Here is a 20,495-nt window from a genome sequence, read left to right as displayed (position 1 = left end):
ATATAATATTGCTTAATCAATTTTAAGGAGTAATATTCTGAATGAACAATACAGATGGCTAATATGCATATAAAAATATTTCAACCTTCCTAGTAAACAAATGAATTATGGGCTAAACATTAATGATATGTCACTTATTGACTATAAATTAAAATATTGAGTAATGCTACCCAACATTGAATATGGTGTACATTCTCATATATATTGAGAGCAGTAAAAGCTGTTTGGAAAACATCAAAAGCCTCAAGAAGAGCACACGTATCTCTTTTATTCCTGCAGTCCTGTTTGTAGGAATCTATCTTTGTTATGCAATCAGACAGGTATACAAAGTATAGGTATAAGGATGTTTATGAAAATTTGCTTGGCAACTGTAAAAATATGTAGTTGACCTAAATGTTAAAGCACAAACTTATGAATAACTAACACAGAGTTAATTTTTATATTTTCTCTTATTATTGGTCTGAATCTATATTCTCTCTCAGTCTCTCTTTCCTTCTTCTTACATTGATTAAACTTTTGTCAATCTCTCAATTTTATCCACTAACCTGATGCTAGGATCATTGTAACATTGCCAGCATCATGGACTTTCCTGAGAATATATCTGATAATTAATGTTACTTTGACCTACGTTGCCCTTATAACACTTTCATTCTGTATAGAACTAACAGAATACATTAAAAAGTAGAGTAGGCCCTCTGAGAAGGTATCATAAACAAAGAATATTGAGTTCTCTACACTTTGCTATTTGTGACTTGCATATTTCCAAAACATATATTGAATTGTATGCAGTGTACATTATAATTTGTTTTGGATAAAATTGCTATATCACTGTATCTCACAAATTACTTTTAATAGTTTTCTAACTTTCTAATCCATGCTAACTGCCATTCCTGTCTTGACATTTATCACTAAGAATTTCTTACAATGACTCTCAATAAATTGTTGAGGAAGCTTTAGAAATATCATTGATGTTTCCATAAGTTTCATAGATAATGCCTTGTGTATTTATTAGTGTGAAAGTTGTGTTGTTATTTCCACTTGGTATTCTAAAAATATTACAGTCATACATCACTTAACAACTGAAATCCATTCTGATAAATATATCATTAGGCAATTTCATCATTGTGCAAAAATAATGGAGTGTACCTATATAAACTTAGGTGGTGCACCTTACTACACACCTATGCTATGTGCCTGTTGCTCCTGGGCTACAAACCTGTACAACATGTTACTACAGCAGATACTGTAGGCAATTGTGACATAATGATATTTCTGTATTTAAATGTATCTCAACATAGAAAAGGTAATGCATTTCCCTATGATGTTATGATATCTACAATATCAGTAGGCAACATAATATTTTCATCTCCATTATAATATTCTGGGACCACATTTCTCTCTTTTTTTTTTTTTTTTGACAGAGTCTTGCTCTGTCACCCAGCCTGGAGTGCAGTGGTGTGATCTCGGCTCACAGCAACCTCTGCCTCCTGGGTTCAAGCAATTCTCCTGCCTCAGCTTCCTGAGCAGCTGGGACTACAGGCACGTGCCACCACGCCCCATTAGTTTTTGTAATTTTAGTAGAGATGGAGTTTTACCATATTGGCCTGGCTGGTGGGACCACATTTCTATATGCAGTCCATCATTGACCAAAGTGTTATTATTTGAAGTATAACTATACTTGATTTCTATTATTCACCTTTCAAAATTACTTTTTCAGATGTAAATATGAGGTGGAACTTTTTTCTTGTTGCAGAAAAATATAATAAAAAATATTAAAACTGGTAAATTCCAGTTTTAAAACTCTACAAAGTATTTGGTCAGGTCTCAAACCAGTTGAATATTATCAAAATATTAGGTGAGTTTGTTTACCTTGGTATCAGGAAGTCTGTCACAAAAATAAAAGAAGTATTTGTGCATAAATGATCAAGATTAGTACGATCACCTGGATGTAGCTTAGTGCTTCTGGACAGCCTCTACAATATTGACACCTTTACATTTTGTTTATTTTTTAACTGTAACTTTTATTTTTTGTGGATACATAGTGGATATATATATTTATGGCTTACATAAGATATTTTGACACAGGCATGCCATGTATAAGAATTACATCAGAGTAAATAGGGTATCCCTCACCTCAAGCGTTTATCCTTCGTGTTTCAAGCAATCCGATTACTTTTAATTCTTTTTAAATGTACAATTACATTATTTTTCTGCTATAGTCACCTTCTTATGCTCAAAAATACTGGGACTTACTTATTATTCTAACTATATTTTTGTGCCCATTAAATATCCCCCACTTACCCACCTTCAGCTACCCTTTCCAGGGTCTGGTAACTATCCTTCTGCTCTCCATCTTCGTGAGTTTGCTTTAATTTTTATCTCCCACAGATAAGTGAGAACATGTGGTGCTTGTCTTTCAGTGCCTGGCTTATTTCACTTAAGATAGTGATCTCCAGTTCCATCCATGTGGTTGCAAATGACAGGATCTCTTTATTTTCTATGGCTGAATGATAATTACGTGTTTATGTACCACATTTTCTTTTTCCATTTATCTGTTGATGGAGACTAAGGCTGCTTCCAAATCTTTACTATTGTGAACAGTGTTGCAATAAACATGAGAGTGCAGATATCTCTTCAATATACTGATTTCCTTTCTTTTGTGTATAGTGGGATTGCTGGATTGTACGGTAGCTCTATTTTTAGTTTTTTAAGGAACCTCCAAACTGTTCTCCAGAGTGGTTGTACAAATTTGCATTCTTCCCAACAGCGTACAAGGATTCCTTTTCCTCCACATCTTCACTAGCATTTTTTATTGCTTGTCTTTTGGATAAAAGCCATTTTGACTGGAGTGAGATGATGTCTCATTGCAGTTTTGATATACATTTCTCTAATAGTCAATGATGCTGAGTACCTTTGCACATACCTGTTTGTCATTTTTATGTCTTTTGGGAAATGTCCATTTAGATATTTTGCCCATTTTTTAATCTGATTATTTGATTGTTTTTCTTATAGAGTTGTTTGAGCTCCTTATATATTTTGGTTATTAATGCCTTGTCAGATGGGTAGTTTGCAAATATTTTCTGCCATTCTGTGAGTTGTCTGTTCAGTTTGTTAATTATTATTATTATTTTTTTTGCTGTGCAGAAGCTTTTTAATTTGATGTGATCCCATTTGTCCATGTTTCCTTTGATTGCCTGGGTCTGTGAGTTATTGCTAAAGAAGTCTTTGCCTACTCCAATGTCCTGAAGAATTTTCCCAGTGTTTTCTTTTAGTAGTTTTATTTGGTGGGATTTTTGTATATGCAAAAAAATAGGAGTCTAATTTCTTTCTTCTGCATATGGATATCTAGTTTTCTCAGTGCAATTTATTGAAAAGACTGTCCTTTACCCAATGTATGTTCTTTGAAACTTTGTTGAAAATGAGTTCACTGTAGATGTATGGATTTATTTCTGGGTTCACTATTTTATTCCATTGGTCTGTCTTTTTTATGCCAATACCATGCCATTTTGGTTACTTTAGCTCTGTATTATAATTTAAGCCAAGTAATGTGATTCCTCCAGTTTTGTTCCTTTTGCTTAAGATAACTTTGGTTATTCTGGGTCTTTTGTGGTTCCATATACATTTTATGATATTTTTTATTTATGTGAAGGATATATTTGCTATTTTAATATGAATTGTATTAAATCTGTAGATTACTTTGGGTAGTATGTACATTTTAACAATATTGATTCTTCCAATCTCTGAACATGGAATATATTTCTACTTTTTGGTGTCCTCTTCAATTTCTTACCTCAATGTTTTATAGCTTTTTTATTGTATAAATCTTTTACTTCTTTGGTTAAGTCAAGGTATTTTATTTTATTTGGAGTTATTGCAAACAAAATTGATTTCTTAATTTCTTTTTCAGAATTTTAATTGTTGGTATATGAAATTGCTACTGATTTTTGTATGTTGATTTTGTATCCTGAAACTTTACTGAATTTGTTCATCAGTTCTAAAAGCTTTTTAGTGCCATCTTTAGGTTTTTCCAAGTATAAGATTATATCATCTGGAACAAAGATAACATGACTTCTTCCTTTCCAATTTGGTTGCCTTTTATTTCTTTCTCTTGTCTGATTGCTCTAGCTAAGATTTCAGTACTCTGTTGAATAACAGCGATGAGAGTGGTCATTCTTGTCATGGTCCAGATCACAAAGAAAAGGCTTTCAGTTTTTCCCCCATTCAGTATGATACTAGCTGCGGGTCTGTTGTATGTGGCTTTTATTATGTTGAGGTATGCTCCTTCTAAACCCAGCTTTTTGAGGGCTTTCATCAGAAAGGGATGTTCAATTTTATCAAACACTATTTCAGCATCAATTGAAACGATTGTATGGTTTTTGTTCTTCATCCTGCTGATATTTTGTATCACACTGATTGACTTGCCTGTGTTAAATCATCCTTGCCTCCCTGGGATACATTCCCCTTCGTCATGATGAATAACGATTTTAATATGTTAATTCAGTTTGCCAGTATTTGTTGAGGATTTTTGTATCAGTAGTCATCAGTGATGTTGACTTGTAGTTTTGTTGTGTGTGTGTGTGTGTGTGTGTGTGTGTGTGTGTCTGTGTGTGTTTTCAGTGTGTCTTTTCCTGGTTTTGGTATCAGGGCAATATGGTCTTATAGAATGAGTTTGGAAGTATTCCCTCCTTCTCTATTTTTTCAGATAGTTTGAGTATGATTGCTACTAGTTGTTCTTAAATGCTTGGTTCAATTCAGCAGTAAAGTCATCAGGTTCTGGTATTTTTCTTACTAGGAGGCTTTTTATTATGGTTTTCATCTCGTTACTTGTTACTGGTCTGTTTGAGTTTTGGAGTTCTTCGTGGTTCAGTACGTTGTATATGTCTAGGAATTTGTGAACTTCTTCTAGAGTTTTCAATCTATTGGCATGTAGTTGCTCATAGTAGCCACTAATGGTCTTTTGAATTTCTATGGTATCTGTTGCAATCTCTCCTCTTACATCTCTGACTTTATTTGGATCTTGTCTCTTTATTTTTTCTTAATCTTGCTAAAGGTTTGCCAATTTTGTTTAACTTTAAAAAAAAAAAAACCTTCTTTTTGTTTCTTTGATGTTTTATGTTGTTTCCTTTACTTCATTTTCATTTATTTCCACTCTAATCCTTTTAATTTTTTTTTCTTCTACTAATTTGGAGTTTGGTTAGCTTTTGTTTTCTAGTTATTTAAGATGAATTCTTAGGTTATTTGAAGTTGTCTTCTTTTTTAGTTTGCTATAAACTTTCCTCTTAGTAGTGCTTTGATTGTATCCCATAGATTTTGGTATGTTGCATTTCCATTATCACTTGATTTAAGAAGTGTTTCAATTTCCTTATTTATCTCTTTATAGACCCACTGATCATTAAGGAGCATGTTGTTTCATTTTCCTTTATTTGTATAGTTTACAAAATTCCTCCTTTTATTGATTTCTAGTTTTATTCCACTGTGGTCAGAGAAGATGCTTGATATTATTTCAAATTTTTTGAATGTTTTAAAATTTGTTTTGTTATGTAACATATGGTCTACTCTTGAGAATGATCCATATACTGAGGAAAAGAATGTGTATTATGTAGCTGTTGGATGAAATGTGTCATAAGTATCTATTAAGTTCATTTAGTCTATAGTACAGGTTAAGTCCAATGTTTCTTTGCTGATTTTCTCTCTGGAATATTTGTGCAATGCTGAAATTGGATGTTAAAGTCTCTCCAGCTATTATTGTACTGAGGTCTAGCTCTCTATTTAGCTCTAATGTTTGCTTTATAAACTTGGTGCTTCAGTGTTGGGTGCACATATATTTACAATTATTATATCTTCTTGTTGATTTGATCTTTTTGTCATTACATAGTGACCTCCCTTGTCTTTTCTTACAGTTGTTGCCACGGAATCTGTTTATCTCATATAACTATAGCTACTCCTATCCTTTTCTGGTTTCCATTGTCACGGGATATCTTTTTCCTTCCCTTTATTTTCACTGTATGTGTTTTTTCTTAGGTGATGTGTGTTTCTGGTAGGTAACAGATTATTGGATCTTGGGGTTTTTTTAAAAATTAATTTAGCCATTCTATGTCTTTTGATTAGAGAGTTTAGTTCATGTATGCTTAATGTTATTGTTGATAAGTGAAAACTTACTTACTACTGCCATTTTGTTATTTGTTTTCTGGTTTTGTTGTGGTCTTCCCTTTCTTCTTTCTTTCCTTCTTGTCTTTCTTTCAGTAAAGGTAATTTTCTTGGGTGATGTGAATTAATTTATTTTTATTTGTTGTGTTTCAATTGTATATTTTTTGATTTGAGGTTACTATAAGGCTTGCAAATAGTCTTTTACAACCCACTATTTTAAGCTAACAACACTTTTAACATAAACAAACACGAGCAACCAAGCAAAAATAAAACTACCAAGAACGCTATGCTATAACTTTGTTCCCCTCCTATTTTATTTTTTGTTGTTTCTGTTTATATCTTATCTATATCTATTTTTTTCTCTTTTTTTTGAGACAGAGTCTTGCTCTATCTTATCTATATCTTTAAAAGTTGTTGTGGTTGTTGTTTTTTATTGTTTCATCATTTAACCTTTCTATTTAAGAGTAGTTTACACACCACTGTTACAGTATTACAGTGTTACATGTTTTTCTGTGTACTTACTATTACCAGTGAATATTGCATATTCGGATGATTTCTTATTGCTCATTAAAAACCTTTTCTTTCTAACAGAAGTACTCCCTTTAATATTTCTTGTAGGACAATCTGGTATTGATGAAATTCCTCAGCTTTTTTTGGGGGGAAAGTTATTTCTCCTTCCTGCTTGAAGGATATTTTAAGCAGGTTTACTATTCTAGGGAAAAAGTTTTTTGTTTTTGTTTTTGTTTTGGCTTTTTTCCTTAAGCACTTTAAATACATCATACCACTCTCTCCCAGCCTGTATAGTTTCCATTAAAATGGCTGCTACTGGACATGTTGGACTTCCATATTATATTCTTTGTTTCTTTTCTCTTGCTGCTTTTAGGATCCTTTTTTTTTTTTTTTCCTTGATCTTTGGGAGTTTGATTATTAAATGCCATGAGGTAGTCTTCTTTAGGTTAAATCTTCATGGTGTTCCATAACCTTCTTTTACTTGGATATTGATATCTTTCTTTCTAGGTTTGGGGAGTTCACTTTTATTATCCCTTTGGATAAACCTTGTATCCCCATCTCTTACTTAACATCCTATTTAAGGCCAAAAACTCTTAGATTGTCCCCTTTGAAGGTATTTTCTGTACCCTGTAGGTGTGATTTATTGTTTTTTATCCTTTTTATTTTGTCTCCTCTGACTTTGTATTTTTAAACAGCCTATCTTCAAGCTAATTAATTTTTTCTTCTGATAGATCAATTGCTTTTAAGAAACTCTGATGCATTCTTTAGTTTGCCAATTGCATTTTTCAGCTCCAGAATTTCTGCTTGCTTTATTTTAATTATGTCAATCTCTTTGTTAAATTTATCTCATAGAATTCTGAATTCTTTCTTTCTTATCTTCAATATTTTTGAGTTTCCTCACAAGTGCTATTTTGAATTATCTGTCTGAAGGGTCACGTATCCTGTTTCTTCAGGGTTGGCCCATCATGTCTTATTAGGTTCCTTTGATGGGATCATGTTTTCCTGGATGGTCTTCATACTTAGGAATATCTGTCTCTGTCTGGTCATTGAAGAGTTAGGTATTTATTGTAGTCTTCACAGTTTGGGCTTGTTTGTACCTACACTTTTAGAAGGGTTTTCCAGGGACTGTATGTTGTCAACTAAGCTGTAACTGCATTAGCAGGAACCCCAAGCCCAGTAATTCTGTGGCTCTTGCAGATTCAGAAATACCACCTCCAAGGTCTTGGACAAGATCCAAAATAATTATCTGGATTACCAGACAGAAACTCCTGTTCTTTTCCCTTACTTTCTCCCAAATAAATAGAGTCTCTCTATCAGTTCTGAGCTGGCTGGAGCTAGGGGTAGAGTGACATAAACACCCTTGTGGCCACCAACACTGGGATTGCACTGGTTCAGACCTGAAGCCAGCACAGCATTGGGTCTCACCCAAAGTCTGCTATAGCCACTACCTGGCTACCATCTATGTTCACTCAAAACCCTGGGGCTTTACTAATGGCTGGTGGCCTATGTCCTTCCCTTTAGGGAATCAATTTCCTTCAGGCCCCAGCTGGGTCCAGAGGTTATGTCTTAAAGCCAGGGTCCAGAATCAAAAACCTTAGAAGTCTCCCTGGTGTTCTGTTGTACTGTGCCTGAGCTGGCACTCAAACCACAAGATGTAGTCCTTCCCACTTATCCCTCACATTTCCTGAGGCAGAGGAGCTTCATCCCATGGCCACTACCACCACAGGCCCATAGGGAGAAGTATCAGGCACTACTGATATTTCCTTAAGGGTCAGAAGTTCTTCAGTCAGCTTGTGGTGAATATTTCCTGGCCTCGGGCTCAAACTTCAGGGCAGTGGGCTCCCCTCTGGCCCAAGGCAGATCCAGAAATGCCATGCAAAAGCCAAATCCTGGATTCAAGGACCCCAAGGAATCATTTTGTACTCTATCTTCCTGTGGCAGAGCTTGTCCCTAAGGTGCAAGACAAAGTCCCCTTTCCTTCTCTCTACTTTTCTCAAGCAGAGGAAGTCTCTCCCCATATCCACCACAACTGGGAATGTGCTGAGAGTTTCACTGGAAGCCAGGAAGTCACAGAGTCTTATGCGAGGCCCACAAAGTACTACCTGGGTGTTGCTGTTGGTTATTCAGGACCCAAGGGCTCTTCAGTTAGCAAGTGATCAATTCTGCCAAAACTAGGTCCTTCCCTTCAAGAAAGTAAGTTTCCTTCTAGCCCAGCGTGTGTTTAGAAATGTTTTCCTGGAGCTGGGACCTGGAAAGAGGGTTTCGCAACTCTGACTAGTACTCTTTCCTGCAGTGAGCGAGACAGTATCTAAGATGCAAGACAAAGTCCTCCCTGCTCTTCTGTCTCCTCCCCTCCCCTCCCTTCTGCTCCCCTCCCCACCCCTCTCTCTCTTCCAGTAGAATGAAGGGGTCTTTTTGGAACCACGAGCTCTGCAGCCTGGGGTTAGGGGTGGGGGAGGAGTGACATCAGCCCTCCCTTAGCCATCCCAGTTTGTTATTATCCCCATCAATTCAGTTTGTTATGTGCCCCTCCAGTCCACTGGCTCTGAGCCCAGTTCAACAATAGGACTTGCCTAGCAGTTGCAGCCTAGACTGCCACGAGTTGAATAAATAAGGCTTAAATAAATAAAGCTGAACTTTATTTAGAGCTTCAGAGCACTCTGGTCCAAGGTGGCAAGGCTTGCAGTAACTCAAGTTCCAACTGCTGTGATAGTCCATTCCCCTCTGGCTAGGGCTAGTTTAAATACTACCTCCATAGGTGAGCATCAGCTGAGTTCAGTTAGGTTTTGCTTTCTGTTGTGACAGGAAAGCACTGAGTTCAACATAATGTCTCACAATTGTTTCTCTCTCACTCTCTCAAGTGCGCAGATTTTTCTCTCCATGCAGAATGGCCATTTCTGGGAGGTTGGGAGAAGGCAGGCATTGGCTATTCAAGACTGTTTATCTTACTTTTTCAGTGCCTCTTTAAGTGAAATGAAGTTAAACCCAGGTACTGTGAGTGCTCACTTCATTTTTGATTCTTATGAAGGTGCCTTTTTTTGTGTGGAAACATTGTTATCCTTGTGGGGTGGGGGAAGATGATTGGTGGAGACTTCTAGTCTACCATCTAGCCTCTCCTCTTTAAATTTACATTTTAAATAGGCACAGTTATCTAAATCTGGAGCTGCTTCCAGCCATGTCTATCGGTCACTTATATTACAAATAACAATAGTATTGGAATTTAATAATTGACTGACTCCTCAATATTCAATGATTATGTCAATGAAAACCATATTATTTCTAAACCTCTATGGTTACTTTGAAACAGTAAATAGTGAAAGTCCTAGCATTTTTGCATGCTTTCTTTGGAAAATACAGTTTGTTTTTCATTAGAAGCATTGCACTTTTATCTTACCAATGAAATTTAAACCCACTATTTTTAACCATTGATTATTACATGTATTTTATGTATTATATATGTGTATTATGTGTGTGTGTGTGTGTGTGTGTGTGTATGTAATAACAATTAACTTTTATACTAAAGATTTTATCAAAAACAGTAAAGTCTGTCTTTTTGGTTTGTTTACGGAGCTTTTCTAAAGAACCAGTAGGAAATAAATTATCTGTACTTCTTAGAATAAAACTATTTATAACTAATAATCAAAGATTATTTGCTGAATAGCTCTGGTATTAAAATTCTTTCTTGCTTTATTTCACCTGGTACTTTACTTCTTTTATGTCTTATTTTAGAAAACTTAGATTTCTGTGTTTGTACAAAGCTGTTCATGGTTCCTAATACACACTCTCATCCCCAACATCCAACCCTTTTTTCTAGTTAATATTTGTATTCCTAAAAACCCAGCACAGATATCACTTTTACCAAGTAGCTGTCTTTAGGATTTTCTTGAGCACTTCTCTCTCTTCATACATGGCACTGTAAGAATATTCCAACCAGTGATAGCTGTTATCTCTTAATGTGTATGTTCACTCCTTATTTCTGTAAAATACACATAAACACACAACACTTGCCCACATATACACTCATAGAAATACACAATGAAAGTAGAAATATTTTCTTTAATTAAAAAAAAATCTCGATCATTTATCAGAGTGACTGCTGCTAGTGCTCAATAATTATCTATTGAGTGAGTTTTGATATTACTTTAAAGTTTGAAGAAATAAAAGTGACCAAGACCCTGTATACATAAAATTTATGAGTAAAATATTCTTGACCTATTATACTGTAATTCTACAACTGTTTTATGAAAATCAATTAATAATTTAATGCATATTATAAAATTATAGCTATTTTAACAGTCATATTAAGGAAATGATATCAAAATTTTCCTTTCTGGGAAATATCTATACAACTGAGACATTTACCACATGATTTATCTTTCATCTAAATTCTTCTCTGGAAAGTCTTATCCTATACAAATATGTCAGTGCAAATGAGCATTCTTGAAATATCTTTGTGTAATTCAAAAATATATAGATATATACACATACAAGGACTCTTTCTATAAATCATGTCAATTTAAATATTAGAGATCATTTGAAGCTTAAACTATGTCAGTGTTATATGTCACTTGAGCTACCTCATGCTACATTGGGGAAATTCAGATTTACAATCCAGAATCATCAGTAGCCTACTATTATTTATTCATAGTGATGAACTTTTTAAAATAGATGGAGCATTTATAACTTGGAGATTCTAAATGAGCTACACAATAATTTAAAAATATTTATGGAACAGAAATTTTATAGACTAAGCATTGTTCTAAGCTCTTGGTACACAAAAGTGCATGTGTATAAGGTATTTATTAAAACTTTATCCAATTAGTTTACTAAAATGTAATTAGTGGTATTAGTTCATTCTCATGCTGCTAATAAAGACATACCAGAAACTGGGAAATTTATAAAGTAAAGAGGTTTGAGTCACAGTTCCACATGGCTGGGGAGTCCTCACAATCATGGCGGAAGGTGAAGGAGGACCAAAGTCATGTCTTACATGGTGGCAGGCAAGAGAGCATGTGCAGGGGATCTTCCCATTATAAAACCATTGAATCTCATGAGACTTATTCACTATCACTAGAGCAGCACAGGAAAGACCTCCTCCTGGCTGCTTTCACGAGCTGGTGTTCAGTGTCTGTGGCTTTTCCAGGCACGTGGTGTAAGCTGTTGGTGGATCTACCATTCTGCTGTCTGGAGGACAGTGGCCATCTTCTCACAGCTCCACTAAGCAGTGCCCAAGTGGGGACTCTACGTGGGGGCTCCCACCCACATTTGCCTTCTGCACTGCCCTAGCAGAGGTTCTCCATGAGGGCTCTGCCCCGGCAGCACACCTCTGCCTGGACATCCAGGCATTTCTATACATCCTGTGAAATCTAGGCAGAGGTTCCCAAACCTTGATTCTTGACTTCTGTGCACCCACAGACTCAACACCATGTGGAAGCCACCAAGACTTCAGACTTGTACCCTCTGAAGCAATGAACTGAGTTGTACATTGGCCCCTTTTATCCATGGCTAGGATGCAGAACACTAAGGCCTGAGACTGCACAAAGCAGCAAGGCTCTGGATCTGACCCACAAAACTACTTTTTCCTCCCAATCCTCTGGGCCTGTGATGGGATGGGCTGCTGTGAAGAACCCTGACATGCCCTAGAGATGTTTTCCCCAATATCTTGGCCATTAACATTTGGCTCCTTGTTACTTATGCAAATTTCTGCAGCCAGCTTGAATTTCTCCTCAGAAAATGGTTTTTTTTCTTTTCTATCACATCATCAGGCTGCAAATTTTCCACTTGTATGTTCTGCCTCCCTTTTAAACATAAGTTCTGATTCCAAACCCTAACTTTGTGAATACATAAAACTGAATGCTTTTAAGAGCCCCTAAATCACCTCTTGAATGCTTTGCTGCTTAGAAATTTCTTCCAAAAAATTTCACAAATCTCTAGGTCAGGGGCAAAATGTCATCAATCTTTTTGCTAATGCATAACAAGAGTAACCTTTATTCCAGTACCCAACAAGTTCCTCATCTCCATCTGAGACCACCTCAGCCTGGACTTTATTATCCATATCACTATCAGAATTTTGGTCTAAGCCATTTGACAAGTCTCTAGGAGGTTTCAAGCTTTCCCATATCTTCCTGTCTTCTGAGCCTTGCACACTGTTCCAACTTCTGCATATTACCCAATTCCAAAGTCACTTCCACATTTTCAGGTGTCTTTAGAGTAGCACCCCTCTACCCGGCACCAATTTACCATATTAGTTAGTTCTCATGCTGCCAATAAAGACACATCGGAGATTGGGTAATATATAAAGGAAAGAGGTTTAATTGACTCACAGTTGCACATGGCTGGGGAGACCTTGCAATCACAGTGGGAGGCAAAGGAGGAGCAAAGTCATGTCTTACATGGAGGCAGGCAAGAGAGCATGAGCAAGGAAACGCCTCTTCATAAAACTGTTAGATCTCATGAGACTCATTCACTATCTCAATGACAGTATGGACCCGCCCCCATGATTCAATTACCTCCCACTGGGTACTTCACACCACACATAGGAATTATGGATGCTACAATTCAAGTTGAGATTGAGGTGGGGACACAGCCACATCATATCACTAGTGTAAGTGAGTCCTACTCAAGATTCTGACATATTACAATCGCATAACAACATGAACCATTAGGGAAAATAGTACTTTTGTTATTTTTAATAACTGTACACATCATGAAAGTATATAGTGAAAATATTTGGCACGCAAGACAATTTTGAAGTCTCTAAAATTATGTCACACACATGGCTATTTAGCAATTATGTTCGAGTTGGCATGCTGTTTTTCTTGCCATCAACCTAGAAAATGAACTTCTTTAACACAGATGAAAGATAATACCCAATGTAGTAAGAATTTCTAGAAAAACAGTACTAATTTTCTTCCAATATCTTGAATTATTCTGGAAATGTGCCTGCTGCTTGAGAGAAGGGATTGTTTTAAATCACATCAGGAGAGATCATTTGTCTTAACGGATTAACATAAATAATGCACTCTCAGAACACACAAAAAGGGCTGCTCTGCCTATGGAGTAGCCATTCTTTATTCATTTACTTTCCTAATATACTTTTCACTTAAACACACACAAACACACACACATATACACACATACACGAACACAAACACAAAGGACCAGATAACTTTCTAATACGCTGTACATCAAAATATAAGAAAACGTATTGTATGTAACTGAAATATATAAGCAAGTTGAATATTTTTGGAAATGTGGGATTTATAAGACATGAATGCTTCATCTGAATTACACGGAGAAACAGCAGGAAACAATCAATAAGAAGACATTAAAGTTTTCAATTCCAATTTGCCTAAGGCATAAATTTTACTATGATGTAATAATATGCTTTGGCTTTTTCACGAGCCAAAATGCAAGAAAATATTTTTGTTAGAAGTGGATTGTCATGAATGTTGTGTTTACCTTTCGATGAGGTCAAAGATGATGCATTGGAAAATTTCAACAATAACAAGGAAACTTTACTTACTGCTATAGACCAAAATATAATTAACCATTTCCAACATTTTTTAACAGAGGCTCAAGGAACTGAAACAAAGGGAATTTGCTCGAAATGTAGCATCTAAATCCAGGAAAGATGAAAGAAAACAGGAAAAGGCACTCCAACGCCTGCACAAGCTGGCTGAGCTAAGAAAGGAAACTGTATGGTGAGTATCCAATGAAATTGTATGTTTTCTTAAAACATGACCAAAAAAGGGGTATAGGGGGAGTCAGAAATAAAGGGCACAAATCTATTTATTTCTGTACCCAGAATAAGGCACACATGTTTTCATGGCCTTCTGTAGGCTGTAAACAGTAATTTGAATTAGAATTTTATGCAAACACCTGTTTAATGCACATTTCAATAAAAAGCCAAAATTACTGTAATTTTGGATTAAAAAATAAACTTTATGTTGTTATTTAAGCTATCTTAGTTGAAAGCTATCCCATTTCTTGATTTGGGATAAAATATTTGATTGAGGAAGAGAGCAAGGCAGTATCTTATGAACCTTTTGACAAAAAGAGTTTTTAGAGATACTTTTTAAAATGAAAATTTGAAGAACTTCTATTTAAAATTATGTTTAAGATTCCTTTTCTAAAAAAGGATAAGCATTTTGCTTGAGAAGCAGACCAATATTAAGTGCGCTGTGAATAAACTGTAACTGGGCTGTTAGAGGTTCACAACTCTTAGACTTTGACCTGCTTCTAACAGTGAGCAGCTATTAGGTGTGAACAGTATTGTATTTCAGACTTTACAATTCACGCCAGGGCAAAGCTATTAAAAAGAAGACTTTTTAAAAGTAGTCTTTGTTTCTCCAATAAATAAGGTCTCTTTTATTATTGTCTATATAAAAATTACTTCGTTCCAAATTTACTTTTTGCTGAATAGTATTATGTGATACATTGACACATCAGAACATTGTTAGAGATGCCAAATTTGTAAAAACCAAAATAAAATGTATATGTATTTGGAATCCTACTTGGAACTGTTAAAAACAGACATTACTGCTGTTCAGTTACACAAATCAGGTATGTTTACGTTTTGTGGTAATGTGTAAAAAGTTATACAAATTTTAACTATAGAGAATCATGAAACCTATGTAACTTAATGCTCTATAAATAGCATTTGCAAATATAAATTATGATATATTAAGTGAACTTGAGCTAATAATGATAAACACAAAAAAGCAACACTGCTTATCTAAAGTATTATCCTCTGTATAAAGCACATGTTTTACATTATACACACAGCCATACGTACATGGTTTTCCAATTAATTTTGTGCTTCAAAAGATGAGAAAAGAAAGTCGTTCTGTCACTTAGTAGATAGAATAATGAAGCAATACATTGTGTTAGTGGTTAGATAAAGGAAATGTCCAACTAAAATTTTCTTGTCCACTTATAATATCTAAAACACTGAAATTTTAGAATAGCAGGAATTTTCTTCATACTCTGTTCCGTTATGTTAAGGATAAGGTTTAGGGTTTTCTTATATTTATGTGTTTGTCAGTATAGTTCTTTTCATCAGAACTCACTACAGTGTAATGTAATTCCAAATAAATTATATTTTAAGTGAATTGTCTTTTATCCTGCATTTACTGCATGTTATGATATAATGTGTAACTTCAGGATAATTTTAAATATTGAGACTAACAATTTCAAAAGAGTCAAAGCTCTCATCAAGCTAGTACTATCTCTTAGTTACCTTTGCCCATACGAATTGGGCTATAGTAGACTCTTGGTGAATGCTGGGTGAATTGAATTGTTCAACTGAATTCCCAGCTTTTCTGAAGTCATGATTAAGGGTTTTGTTTAGAACTTTCATCATATTTGCCATATAGCATCAATGATATTAAGTATTTGTGAATCAAAAGTAATTTTACCTTAGACAATACAACACTCCAAAATATCACTGAAGAGATCATAAAGGTAGAAAATTTTGGTCAGATAACACTGGTTAAGAATATATCCTCAGCATTGGTCTTAACAGCTATAAAAGCAACTTCGGGACAATATTTCCAAGTTATTCCAAACAGTAACAAACAAATAAATGATATTGTGGCACCATGGAAAGTACTTACACCATATGAAGGCAATTCTGTTATAATGATTTAAAAATTTGAAAAAATATTTCAATGAATTTTTAAAGACGTAAGTGGTTGACTATTTTTTTTTCTCAAAAGTGTGCTATTTAACACACACTTCTGTTTCTTTCTCTAGTGCTCCTGGAAGTGGCCCCATGTTCAAATCAACAACTGTTACTGTGAGAGAAAACTGTAAAAATGAAATTTCCCAACGAGTTGTTGTGGATTCAGTTAATAACCAGCATGATTTCAAATATACTTTGATTCATAGTGAAGAGAATACTAAAGATGCTACCACTGTTGCTGAAGATCCAGAAAGAGCAAATAATTATACAGAAAAAAATAACCAAATTGGGGATCAAGCCCAGGGGATTCACAGACACAAAATTGGCTTTTCTTTTGCATTTCCAAAGAAAGCGTCCGTGAAGCTAGAGTCTTCCGCCGCAGCGTTCTCTGAATACAGTGATGATGCCTCAGCGGGAAAAGGATTTAGCAGAAAAAGTAGATTTGTCCCCAGTGCTTGTCATCTTCGACTATCTTCACCAACAGATGTGCTTTTGAGTTCTGAGGAGAAAACTAATTCTTTTCACCCACCAGAGGCAATGTGCACAGACAAAGAAGCTGTTCAAACTCAAGAGATAAAAGAAGTCTCTAGTGAAAAAGATACATTATTATTACCTTCATTTTGCAAACTTCAACTTCAGTTATCTTCTGATGCAGATAATTGTCAAAATTCAGTCCCATTAGCAGATCAAATACCACTGGAGGGTGTTGTTATTAATGAAGACATACCTGTGAGTGGTAACAGTTCTGAGTTGTTAGGAAATAAATCCACAGTTCTTGACATGTCTAATGATTGCATATCTGTGCAAGCTACCACAGAGGAAAATGTTAAGCATAACGAGGCATCCACAACTGAGGCTGAAAATAAAAATGATCCCAAGACACTGGCCCCTTCAAATACTGAAGAGGTTAGTATAACTATAAATACGAAAACAAATTTCTGCAAAAGACAATGTGAGCCATTTGTACCTGTCCTTAACAAACACAGATCTACAGTTCTTCAGTGGCCATCAGAAATGCTAGTTTATACAACTACTAAACCATCAATTTCCTATAGCTGTAATCCTCTATGTTTTGACTTCAAGTCTACTAAAGTAAATAATAATCTAGATAAAAATAAGCCAGCTTTAAATGATCTTTGTTCTCAGCAGAAGCAGGAAGATATTTGCATGGGACCAGTTTCAGATTGCAAGGATGTATCTACAGAAGGACTCACTGATTATGAAATTGGAAGTAGCAAAAATAAACACACCCAAGTCACTCCTCTTTCGGCTGATGATATTCTCGCCAGTAGTTGTGATTCTGGAAAAAATGAGAATATGGGTCAGAGGTATAAAAACATTTCCTGTAAGATCAGAGAAACAAAAAAGTATAATTTTACTAAAAGTCAAATAAAACAGGACACTCTAGATGAAAAATACAACAAAATAAGGTTGAAAGAGACTAATGAATACTGGTTCCATAAAAGTAGAAGAAAGAAAAAAAGAAAAAAGTTATGTCAGCGTCATCATATGGAGAAAACCAAAGAATCAGAAACTCACTGCGAAATGGAAGCAGAGAGTAGTTACACTGAGCATGCTGGGAAATATCTACTGGAACCAATTTCAGAAAAGCAGTATTTAGCTGCAGAGCAATTATTAGACTCACATCAGCTACTTGATAAAAGGCCCAAATCAGAATCCATATCCTTAAGTGACAATGAAGAAATGTGTAAAACATGGAATACCGAATACAACACTTATGATACTATTGATTCTAAAAACCAGTGTAAAAAGAACACAATACTTTTCAATGGACAATCAAATCCAAGAATGATACATTCTGGGAAACATAATTTAACATATTCTAGAACTTACTGTTGTTGGAAAACCAAAATGTCAAGTTGTAGTCAGGATCACAGAAGCTTAGTTCTTCAAAATGATATGAAATGCGTGAGTCAGAATCAGGCTGTTAAAAGAGGTTACAATTCTGTCATGAATGAATCAGAAAGAGTCTATCGAAAACGTAGACAGCATTCATATTCTTATTCTTCAGATGAAAGTTTGAATCGACAGAATCATTTACCAGAAGAATTTTTGAGGCCACCAAGTACTTCAGTTGCTCCCTGTAAACCTAAAAAGAAACGGAGGCGAAAAAGAGGCAGATTCCACCCCGGATTTGAAACTTTAGAACTCAAAGAAAGTACAGATTATCCCATGAAAGACATTTCTTCCTTAAGTCCTCTGGATAGGTTAACAAGTGAAGACAAAAAAGAGAAAATGAAACCACAGGAAGTTGCAAAAATCGAAATGAACTCAGAACAAACAAACCAATTAAGAAACAAACTGTCTTTCCACCCTAGCAATCTCCTTCCTTCTGAAACCAATGGTGAAACTGAGCATTTAGAAGTGGAGACCACGTCTGGTGAATTGTCAGATGTTTCTAATGATCCCACCACATCTGTCTGTATAGCTAGTGCTGCAACAAAAGGAGCAATTGACAATACCTTGCTTGCACACAAAGAAAGAAGTGAGAATATAAATATTAATGAAAAGCAAATTCCTCTTAAGGTGCCTAATATTGAACGGAACTTTAGACAGTCACCGCCTAAATCCTATCTTTGCCATTATGAACTGGCTGAGGCCCTTCCACAAGGAAGGATGAATGAGACGCCAACTGAGTGGCTGCGTTATAATTCAGGAATCCTTAACACACAACCACCATTACCATTCAAGGAAGCACATGTGAGTGGTCATACCTTTGTAACAACTGAGCAAATTCTGGCTCCATTAGCTTTACCGGAGCAAGCATTATTGATCCCACTAGAAAACCATGACAAATTCAAAAACGTACCATGTGAAGTCTACCAGCACATTCTACAGCCAAACATGTTGGCCAACAAGGTTAAATTTACCTTTCCTTCAGCTGCCCTCCCACCCCCTAGCACACCTCTGCAGCCTTTGCCTTTGCAGCAGTCCTTATGTTCTACCTCTGTAACCACTATCCATCACACTGTCTTGCAGCAGCATGCTGCAGCTGCTGCAGCTGCCGCTGCAGCCGCAGCTGCAGGAACCTTTAAAGTGCTTCAGCCACATCAACAGTTTATTTCCCAAATCCCAGCTCTCGCCAGAACCTCATTACCTCAGCTCTCAGTAGGACCAGTAGGACCGAGGATTTGTCCTGGGAACCAGCCAACTTTTGTTGCTCCTCCTCAGATGCCAATCATTCCAGCTTCTGTTCTTCATCCTAGCCATCTCGCTTTCCCATCTTTACCCCATGCACTCTTTCCTTCACTGCTTTCCCCACACCCTACTGTCATCCCTTTGCAACCTCTCTTCTAGTCATCACCATAATGGGAAAAACAATACTCTTGTGAAAACTATTGCTATATGCGTAAGTGTTCATCTATATGGGTACATGGCTATTTAACTGGTGGAAATAAACTGATCGATATATGGCCTCACTGGTTTGAAATCATTTACTGTAAGTGTAATGATGCAAATAAATCCCTAAGTTTCTGATATATAACATTATTAAAGCACTATTAAATAGTTTGAAAATCAATACAATATATGCTGTATATTAAAATGATGTCTTAAGAGTATGTATAATGTACATAAAATATATTTATAGTACTCTAATTTATGTTGTAAAGTATGCTCCCTCAGTTTTTCTTAATCTTTGTGTATTTGCACCTATTTAATGTTTAGATAAAGCTGATGGCACTATGTTTTGTACCATGTTCCTTGAAACTGTAAATTCAGTGAAAAATATCTCTTGCAATAAATTTTTGTTAACTATTTAAGTAAATCAAACTTTTGTTTTCAGTTGGTTTTCACTGTTTTAGGAATGTATAATAACAATAGGTGTTGAATTTATATTACTTTACTCATACACAGGAATCTCTGAATCTCCAAAGCCCATCAAAATATCCTTGCAGCTCTATCAATACTTCAACTATGATACGATCTTTTAAAATAGTATAACAGAGAGTTGATTTGTTTTTCGGGTTTTTCCAATGTTACTCATACTCAAAGTTCACTATATTTTCTAAACAATTGGCCCTCTCTTTAGACAGTAAGCCATGGAAATTCATGTTAAAGTAATTTTAGCATTTGGGTGGGTAATAACTCAAAAATATGCAAAGTATATAGTATTCTTTCTGGAACTCTAGAA

General features: G+C 35.5%; 1 protein-coding gene across 1 annotated transcript in view; it reads left to right on the top strand.

Moving 5' to 3' along the window:
- ZNF804A (zinc finger protein 804A) overlaps window positions 1-20,129 on the top strand; it is a 355,429-nt gene extending 335,300 nt beyond the window's left edge. Inside the window, exons 3-4 of the mRNA XM_011936501.1 lie at window positions 14,230-14,360; window positions 16,414-20,129. Coding sequence (XP_011791891.1) covers window positions 14,230-14,360; window positions 16,414-19,660 — 3,378 coding nt within the window. The 3' untranslated portion in view covers window positions 19,661-20,129. The remainder of the gene's footprint in view (window positions 1-14,229; window positions 14,361-16,413) is intronic.
- Window positions 20,130-20,495: the final 366 nt, after the last annotated feature.

This window comes from Colobus angolensis, unplaced genomic scaffold, assembly GCF_000951035.1.
Source record: "Colobus angolensis palliatus isolate OR3802 unplaced genomic scaffold, Cang.pa_1.0 Scaffold153, whole genome shotgun sequence".
Taxonomy (NCBI): domain Eukaryota; kingdom Metazoa; phylum Chordata; class Mammalia; order Primates; family Cercopithecidae; genus Colobus; species Colobus angolensis.
This window is presented reverse-complemented; position numbering and strand designations above follow the sequence as displayed.